Source organism: Camelus dromedarius, chromosome 36, assembly GCF_036321535.1.
Source record: "Camelus dromedarius isolate mCamDro1 chromosome 36, mCamDro1.pat, whole genome shotgun sequence".
NCBI classification, from domain to species: Eukaryota; Metazoa; Chordata; class Mammalia; order Artiodactyla; family Camelidae; genus Camelus; species Camelus dromedarius.
The window spans coordinates 6,158,633-6,168,239 of NC_087471.1; the positions used below are offsets into that span (position 1 = coordinate 6,158,633).

The following is a 9,607-nucleotide window of genomic DNA, read 5'->3' on the forward strand; positions in this document are numbered from 1 at the left end:
CTGCTTCGTGGGCGCGGGCGCAGGCCCCGCCTTACGTCTCTTCTTGGGAGAAGAATGCCCCAGGGCTTACAGCTGGATGGCTCGTCGCCGGCGAGTCGCAGTCTCAGGGATGGCTCCGGAGAGAAGCAGACCCGTCTCCTATTCCCTCCGCAGCCGCGGCCCCTCGTCTGGGCCGTGATCCGTTGGCGGAGAAGCGGGGGACGGAGCATCTGGCCGGGGTGGCGGTATCCGAGCCAAGACGCCTCACCAGGCCCTGACACCCCGCAGCGGGGCGGGCAGGTGGCCCTGAGGATTGGCGCCCGGCCCACCCGCGCCGAAGCCCGTGCCGGCCTGGGGCGCTGGGGGCGCGGGGCCCGGGGGCGCGCCCGCGTAGCCGCCGCCGTAGCCCGCGCGGTAAGGAGCGCCCGCGTAGCCGCCGTAGCAGGAATAGGGCGCCGGGGAGGCGCCGTAGGGGCCGGGGAAGGCGGGCGCGCCGCGGCCCAGGCAGGGCTTGCCGTCCCGCACCAGCACGGGCACCGCCACCCGGCGCGGCGCTGGGGGGTGGCCGGCCAGCTCTAGGGACTTGTCCTGGCGCTGTCTCTTGCACTTGTAGCGCCGGTTCTGGAACCAGATCTTGATCTGCGTCGACGTGAGCTGCAGCGCGCTGGCCAGGTGCTCGCGCTCGGGCGCCGACAGGTACCGCTGCTGCTTGAAGCGCCGCTCCAGCGCCAGCACCTGCGCCTGCGAGAAGAGCACGCGCGGCTTCCGCCGGGGCCGCGCCCTGGGATGCTCCGAGCCCGCGCCGCGCGTGCCGCCGCCGCCGCCGCCGCCGCCGCCGCTGCCCAGGCTGCGCTCCAGCACCCGGCTCCCGCAGCCCCGGGGCGAGGCGGCGCTGGGGCCGGGCTCTAAAAGCACAGGAAGGAACACCGTCAGCGCCAGCCTAAGGCTCACCCGAGCGATCCTTACACTGTTTCCAAGGGACGCCCATCTCCCTAGGTAGTTTTCACTTCGCGCCCGTCTCTCCCTTCTGCCGACCCATCACCCCGTCCCAGGAAGGTCTGAATATTCCTTTCCTCCAAGCTCAGTCGATTTTGTATCTCCTGAAATATAATACAAACTATGACCCTCTCTGGTTCCCAGTGTACAGCTGTTTCCCTAAAGGCAGATTCTTGATCAAGACTCTAAGACAGAGAGAGAGAAATACCTAAGTGGTAGAGCGCATGTTTCGCATATAGGAGGTCCTGGGTTCGATCTCCAGTACCTCCATTAAAGAAAAAAGTCTAATGCAGCTCCATTTTCTTCTTAGAAGGTCTGTATATGGGCTGTTCGCTGTGATTTTAATTTTAAAGTGTGATCGAGATTGGGGAAGTTTTTGCTGCGAGCCTGTTAGAGACTGACTTCGGACTGCTCTTGGTGGGGGGAGAGAGACAGACAGAGAGGCAGAGAGACAGAGAACTAACACTCAGTGACACGCTTGCAGGAAGCCCTTGTCTGCCTGGTTATCCGTCGTGGTCCCACGTGCGTCGCGGGGTACCCGGCTCCAAGCCCAGGTGCGGGAGTCTCCAGTTCCTCCCACCTTTACACACACCCTTGTCTCTTTGGTCATCAAGTGCTCCACGGCACCAGGAACCCGCCCCATCTTTGTTGGATGCGATGCTTTGTGATCCAAATTAAAATAAAATAGAACAAAATATTTTCTGGCTCCTGACTCTTGGCTCAGAAAATAAGATTCTTTATGCGGGATGTATAAAGTTGAGATCCACATCTGGCATTTTAAAAAGCAGCCTCTTTCTCCTCTGGGTCTCCCCAAGCGGGTGGCGTTGGCTTCTCCTTGATTTCCCCTTCCGGACCGCCAGCGCCCGGAAGATCACCCCGGAGGCGGCTGTGCCCAGAGCCTCCCAAAATGCAGCCCTTCCTCCCTTCTTCCCATACCTCTCCTGTCTTACCTAAGTTCAGTTCTTACCCAAAGCTAGGTAGGAAGGAAACTGAGTTTTCATGGAAACTCATGCCAGCAGTAAACCAGGAATACTGAGGGATGCAAGACACACGTGATTAGAATCGGTGCTGCTTGGAACCCGAAATTCACAACCGCGCTGGCACAGTCTGGGTCGGGGAGCTGTTTGGTGTTTAAGTTTGAGGAAATAAAATCTGACTTCATAGAAGCTTGTGCTCAGAAAAACCGAAGACACATCTTCCCACAAAGAGCGATAATATGGAGGTTTGTTTGTTTTCTTAGCAAATCGAAAAGGAACTGCTGGCCTTCAAGGACTCTGTGGAACAAGCAGAACCCCACTGGGGAGTCGCTGAGCACGCAGGCCTAGGGGCTGCCCAGCGCCCCGTGAGTATCCCCTCCGTCACAGTCACAGGAGCCCCTCTCGCCTTGCATCCTTGAAAGCAAAGTGGATCGGCGGGGACAGAGGAGCCGCGCAGAGTCCCCCAGGAAGGTCCCTTCCCCGCGCGATCGCTGCTGCGGCCCCGGGCTTGGTTCCTGGACGGGAGCGCAGGCCCTTTCTCCGCGTCCACAGCAGCCGCTGAAGAGTCGCCGCCCCGGTGCGCCCGCAGAGGAGGAACGCGCCACGGGTGCCTTTGGCTGCGTTGCGAGGTGACAGCAGTGGTCAGAAGAACGTGACCCCTTTCTGGCCAAGCCAAAGTAAAAGGCGAGTTGGCTGGGCAGCGTAGAGGGAGTTTATGGTTTATAGTCCCCTGCAGAAAACCCAAAGGCTTCTTTTGAAATGCGGGAACATTTAACGTTCTCCAGACTCCTGGACCAGCCTGCTAAAGTCGTTGAATAACGCCGGACTAACATCTTTATTTCCTTCATGTATTGTTTGAACCTTGAATAGAGTTCACGGCACAGACCGGCAGAGAAGGACCCAACCCGAGAGGCGCTTCTCGGGGGCACCCAGACCCGCACGGAGAGCTGGCAAGAGGGAGAGTGGGTTTCTCTTCCCTCGGAATGTCAAGCTTCTCATGCCAAACCATGCCGGGTCTCAGGAGCAACCGCATCACAACTCCCCCGCCGCCTCTTCCTTTCCTGCCGCGGGTCGCAGCTGCCCGGGCCTTGTGCACAAAGTTGCGCTTTCAGATACCTGGAGCCGAGACTCCATCCGATTCGTGTCTCAGAGCAGCTGAAACCCGAGCTGCCCTTACCATGCTTCCAGGTGCGAAGGACCCGCTGCCAGGACCATCAAGGCCGTCCACGCCGTGGGACTCAGACACCATCTTTCTCACTTTCCAGAGGAGGAATATGGGCAGGGGAATGTCTGGGCTGGTCAGGTGACTTGGCAAGACCCAGGAAAAGGCTGGACCTAGGACTGACCCCAGAGTTTCTACACCCAAAGCGCCACGGTGCTTTGATGGCTGCACTTAGGCAGGCAATTTAGGATAGACAGACTCGCAGAAGGCGGGGAAAGCTGGTGGTGATGGAGCACAGCTAAGATACTGTAGAGGGTCTTGCTGTAAGAAAGAGAATCTGGTATTTCTGGGAACTGTGCCTGTAAGTGGTGGTGATGCGTCTGCGGGAATCACAGGACAGGCTGTGGAAACAGTGAACCCCTAAGATTCAGGACTTTTCGTTAGGGTGTTTGGAGGCTGAAAGTTCCGCCTTTTCGACTCTTCAGATGAAGGGAAAAAGGGCTAGGCCCTTGGAGCCGGGAAGACAAGGAGATGCATGTTCCCCCTACCTGCCAATTGATAACGATCCACCCCCACCCCTTGGTATCTCCTAGTAGCCAGGACCTGAGTGTGTACTCACGTGGCTTGCGCATCGGTTCAGCATCCATCTCTGTGACTGTCTCACAGGGACCCGCAGGAGGCTCCGATCCCTCCTGCCTTCTGTCGCCGCCGCCGCCACCACCGCAACTACCCGTATTGTGAACTTCCGAGCCTAGAGGTTCTGGGACCAGGCTCAGGTACTGGGATCTTTCCGGGTTCCTCCGTGCCCCTCGGAGTTGCAAGGCCTCTGGGCTCATCTGCTCCCGCTCCAGCCTCAGGATGTCATTGACCGAAAAGGGAGTGGAAGTGACAGGGTTCAGTAACATCCCGAAGACGGAGGGGGCGGGGCTGGGGCGTCCCCCGTCCCCACCGAGTGCAACGCCCTGAACTTTCCGTTTTGTCGTTGCAGAAACTGCAGACCCAAGGTCTGGGATAGCCTCCCAGCCTCCCCGACTGAGCTTTCCTCTGGGCCATCCCTGCGAGCCAGGTTACCAGGGCCCAGTGACCAGACCGCGGACCCCTATTGGTTCCTGCAGAAACCACGTGTTAACCCAGCATCTTCCTCCCACAAACTTTTTTTCTCGGGCCCTTCTAATTCCTCTCCAACCCCCAGCCACCTTCTGGAAGGTTTGGTTTATACTGACCGTTCTTAAAAGCAAGGAAAACGGGAGAGTGCGCGCGGCTCGTACCTCAGTGAATACGGTACAAACGGGAGCTTCCGAGGTCAGCCCAGTGTTCCCCCGGGACTCTCCTAGAGGGTGTGCAGGAGTGGGCGGGTGTGTGTGGGTGGAACCCTTGCTCTGCAACCCGAGCCAGTCCTTCCGGCCAGGTCTTAGCTCAACTCCCCTCTCTTGGCAGAGGAAAACTCAGGTGGAGACCACTGGGCACCGGAGGTAGCGGAGGTGCAAGAAGGAGTTATAGTGCGCGCAAGGCCAACCAGGGTCAGGCGGCTGGGAGCTCCTTCCAGGGAGTAGAGGCTAGACCCAGGAGGAGCAAGCCTTAACCTACTAAGATGGAAATGTCTCGCTTAAAGTCGAGTCCGGGTCTGGAAAGCCAGGATCTGCCACTTCCCAGGAGGAGCATCTTAGCCCCAGAGCGAAGAAAGGGCATGGGAGCTATATTGGGGGTGCCCCCAGGCCACTTTGCAGGTTCCGCTAGAGGGTGGGGACGAGGAAAGGTAATAGCCCCCGCCAGCGAGAAGGTGCGGGGCAGGGGCTCACCTTGCTCTTCAAGACCCCAAGTTTCTTCTTTTTCTCCCCTTGACGTCCTTAAAGTTGATTGTCTTGAGCGGGCCTGCGTGTGTATACGAACGCGGCGACTCCCGAAGGGATGGGATGTTTTGACGAGGATTAGATCTTCAGAAAAGCCCCTTGAACACGGCCGGCACCGAGAAAAGAGAGGCAGCGTGTACAATGCTTTTGAACAAGGAGGTGGAGTCAACAGGTCTAGCCCCGGCTCTGGAACACATCAACCGTGAGCTTTGGGCAAAGTATTCACCCTTCCAATCTTAGGCTTAATAAAAAATTGAGATAAGAACACGCTCATCACAGGATAATTCAGAGAATTAAGTGAGATAATGTTATGAAACCATCAATGATTGTTGGCACTCATGCAGTGAGATTCAGCAAGAAAACATGATTTGGGATCACCAGTCACAGTACTGAATCTAAGAAGTTAAAAAAAAAGTTTTGTTTTGTTTTTTTTAAACAAAATGATTTCTCACTAGAGTCTTTTTGGAATTTCAGATTAAAATGTCTTAAATAAACCTCCTTAGGAGAATTCAATATTGCAAGATCTAACTGGGCTTTGTTATTTCCTGAAATCAAGTTAAGCTGAACTTATTTCCCCAGGCTAGTGGGTACAAATTTTCTTGCAAAAATGTATGCAAATTTTTGACAAATTTGATAGTTTAAACAGGAGATAATTTTTAATCTATTGCATCATTTAATCTTCACATTGAAAATATACACAGTGTTTCCAGTTTCTTTTTTTTTCTTTTCATTTTCTTTCCTTTCTTTCTTTCTTCTTTTTTTATTCAGTGAGGAGTCACAATCAGAGATGTTAAGCAACTCTGATGGGGGCCCAGCTCGTCAATGGCAGCACACCCTGGGACTCTGTTCACCAAAACAGAACTCCTTTATTTTCTCAGAGAGATATTTGCTCTTAGAGATGTCAAAATCTTTTGATGACCCATGTATTTATTTAAATTTTATTTTTTTCTGTTTATAAAGGCCACGTACACTTTGGAAAAAATAAGGAAAATTTGAAAAGAAAACAAGATCCATCCAGAGGTGATATTTTAGCTCGCTTCCTTCTTTATATATATATACTATTTAAATAAATAGTTTAAATAAATAGTTAAATATACCATTTAAATAAATAAATGTATTTATTCATTGAAGTACAGTCAGTTACAATGTCAATTTCTGGTGTACAGCACAATGTCCCAGTCATGTATATACATACATATATACGTTTTCATATTCATAAATTTTTACATGTATGCTTTCATAGGGTATATGCAAGCTTGTATATTTTAAATTTACATCATAAGCATGTCTACCTTCATTAAAGAGTTTTTATAAATAATTTAAAATTGGCAATATAATAGTCCATGTTATGGATAAATAATAATAAATGTTTATACTTTCAGAGCATAGAGGGTTTTTTTTTTTTCCTTTTTTCTGTCGCTGTGAATAAAACTTCAGAGAACATCTTTGTGCCTTCATCCCTGTCAACATTTGGGATTCTTTCCTTAGGATAAATATGTAGAATAAACAATGAACCAAATATTTTTAATGCTCCTAAAACATATCCCAGGACTTCCTAGAAAAATAGTATGATGGTGTCGTCCTCCCTGCAGAGGTGCAAGCGATTGTCTGGTACACCAACCACACGGGCACCGGAAAGAAGGCGAATTTAGTACATTTCCATTCAGAGCACGCTCCGCCCCCTCTGCTCCCGGAGGCGGCTCAGTCGTCGCCTTCCAGGCTGAGGCTAGGGGCGACCCCGGTTAAAAACAATAAGCCGCAAGCCTTGCCAGCGCGTTATTCTAGGGTGGGATTCTCCCAGCGGACTGGCGCACTCCAGGAAGGCGTAGAAAAAAGGACACCTTGGGAGAGGTTGGCGGCAGCAGCTCTGAGTTCAAATCCTGCTCTCAAGGTCCCCAGCCTTGCCTTTTTTTTTCTTCCAGGTTTGCTGAGAGGGTCAAATGAGATTTTGGAAGTGGAAAACCTTTCTAGCCCGTCGCAAGCGGTGCAAATACGAGTCTTCGTTACCGACGGGGCGGCCTGGGCTCAGCCTCCCCGGGGTGAACTTGGAGAGCAGCGCCCACATCGCGCTCGCCCACCGCTCGCGGGAGAGAGGCAGCCCTCGGTGGGAACCCGCACCTCGGCTCCCGAGCTCTCAGCTCGCCCCCCTCGGGGTCACTTCCTGCGGCTCGGGACCCTCGGGCGAGGGGAACTTGGCGGCAAACCGTCCGGGCCTCCGAGCCCCCACTTTTCCTCCCCCTCCACCCTAGGGCGCACTGAGCCGCGAGCGGGAGAGTGGAACCGGCTGCGCCGATCCGGTCCCTTCCAGGTCCATTTAAAGTAAATCTCTTCAAAACTACTCTCTGAATTTTCTCTTTTTTTCTTATAAAATGATGGTTTGTTTTAAGCGATGGTTTCTCGTGTTTTCCTTATAGCTAAATTGTCTCTGTTTTACAGGTAAAGAACACAGATGGTCCAAAACCACACAGCCACCAGAAGAAAATTAGAATCCAGGCTTTCTCAGCACTGATGCTGGTTTTCTTTCTGCCGCGCTCCTGTGCTACAAACGCAAAGCCATCGCCCTTCACAACTGTGCTGTTCCACTTTAATTTCCTCAAGAGAAGAAAGGAAGATTTGAGAAAAAAAAAAGGGGGGGGGGATTGAGGAGGAGGACAATCTGACCAAAAGAACTGGACTATTTTACGTACAGTTCTCTTTCTGATTTTTAACCCGTATTTACATCTCAACTCATGGATTCTCGAAATAACTCTGTGAGGTGTGTAAAGCAGTCATTATTTCTAGTTTACAAAGGAAGAAACCAAGACAAAGAAAGATTAAGAAACCTGTTTTGGGTCACACTTTTCTCCTCATTTTCTGCAAGGTGCTCTTTTGTTTAGAGCACAGAGACCAAGATAAATGCAGTGGCTTAGTTACCATCTTTTCTTACGTTTCTTCCCACTTCTTTGCTCAGTATTTCTTAGCACACTCGTTTCTAAGAAAAATTCACTATATACTTTTGCACTTCCTTGAAATTATTACTCCAATATTTCCCAAATTATTCCATTCAATTCAGTAGTATTTTCTGAGTGCTCATTACATACAGGGAATATAATCATGTAATCTGTCAACTACAGCAGGACATTTTAAAAAGAAAGGAAACACTCACTGGATGGGATGTCAGGCATAAACCACAGCTGCTCCAGGAAGCCCAGGACATATGGTCACCCTATATAGAAGGTACTTTGCAAGCACTCAGGACACAAAGATAAATAGCACACATTCCATAATCCTCCAGGAATATTCAGTCCAATAAGAGAGACATAGTTGATCTTCTGCTGTAGAATGTCACCAGCACAGCTTCATCTGTTGAACTTGCATTAATGTATCTAATTTCACCCACTTGATGAAGGAAAACATTTTTATTTATAATGATATTGTCATGATCAACATCTATGGTGGGGATCTGATGGTCGTATTTAACAGGCTGGTTGATGACTGGCACGTGCTTTTTTCCGCTGCCACAAGGCAGGCGTACATGCGGTCACGTGCTTAAGCCCCTCCCCTCCACTAGCACAGCCCCCACCCCCACCCCCACGAATGGCGGCTGCTCCCAGCACTCATTCCTTCTAATAGGTACTCTTTCACGGTTTGCTTTTTTCACTTAACAATATACCCCAGAAATCACACCCTATTTGTTCAAAGAGAACTTCCTTATTCTTTTTTTTTTACAGTTGTCTCATATATCATTGTGTGAATGTACCATAGTTTATGTAAACATTCTTCTCTGAATGAGTTAGGTTTTCCCAGTATTTTGCAATTACAAACAATGTTGTAATGAAAGACATTGTTGCTATGTATAGTCACACGGTTAGAGATGTACTTTCAGCGCATATTCCTAGAAGTGGGGTTGTGGGTCAGAAGCAAATGCATGTTTAATTTATTTGGGCTTGCCAAGTTCCCCTCCAGAATGATTGTAGAGGCTTGCACTCCACCAGCCGTGGGTCAAAGTGCCTGCCTTTACTGTAGCATCCCGTTCAAAATAATGTATTACACCTTCTAATTTTCACCAATCTGACAGATGAGAAATGGTATCTCAGTGTTGTTTTAATTTGCATTTCTTGGATTATGAGTGAGATGGAACATCTTTTTATATGTTTAAGCGATATTTATACATGTGTGTATATGTGTATCTATACATGTACATGTATAATTAATTATATGTACAAATTAAAAAAACACGTAAGTACATATACATAAATACACATACATTTAAATTGGAAGAGACACAATTTAAATTCCTTTCCCCCACTGTTAAATGAATTTTTAAGAGTTTCTTTATATATTAGTGATTTGGGCTATCTGCGCTATATGTTACATGTATTTCCTCCTGTTTGCCAGTTGTCTTTTAACTTCTTTTATAGTCCTTTTTATCACGCATTTAAAATATGATGGTGTGTATTAATCTTTTCTTTTATTATCTCTAGATTTGAGTCGTAGTGAGAGAAACTTTCCCTACACGGAGAATAATCGCCCACATTTTCTTTTAGGATTTGTACGGTTTTGCCGTTTACTTTTACGTTTATCTGGAGTGCCTTGTAGTGTATGGTGTGCTTAACGCAGGATCTTTATCAGAATAATATGAGGATCTAATATTAACTTTTCCC

At 49.7% G+C, this 9,607-nt stretch overlaps 1 protein-coding gene and 1 long non-coding RNA gene across 3 annotated transcripts; one reads left to right on the forward strand and one right to left on the reverse strand.

The window, feature by feature from the left end:
• Positions 1-243: 243 nt before the first annotated feature.
• Positions 244-4,019, reverse strand: NKX2-6 (NK2 homeobox 6). Its single transcript, XM_031442055.2, has 2 exons — positions 3,734-4,019; positions 244-884 (listed from the first exon to the last, which is right to left on the reverse strand). Exons 1-2 carry the CDS (start codon positions 4,017-4,019, stop codon positions 244-246), a joined length of 927 nt encoding a protein of 308 aa, XP_031297915.2.
• Positions 3,109-9,335, forward strand: LOC135320056 (uncharacterized). Of its 2 annotated transcripts, XR_010379200.1 has the most exons (5): positions 3,109-3,890; positions 4,103-5,166; positions 5,925-5,984; positions 6,887-7,283; positions 7,401-9,335. It is a non-coding gene; the product is annotated as an uncharacterized LOC135320056 (long non-coding RNA). The 2 variants fall into 2 exon arrangements; XR_010379199.1 differs by lacking the exon at positions 3,109-3,890 and having other exon boundaries at positions 4,010-5,166.
• Positions 9,336-9,607: the final 272 nt, after the last annotated feature.

Coding starts and splice junctions, on each gene's coding strand:
- NKX2-6 (XM_031442055.2), bottom strand. CDS start 4,019: ATGTTACTGAACCCTGTCACTTCCACTCCCTTTTCGGTCAATGACATC. Junction 885..3,733: donor TGAACCGATGCGCAAGCCAC/GTGAGTACACAC, acceptor CTGTGCTTTTAG/AGCCCGGCCCCAGCGCCGCC.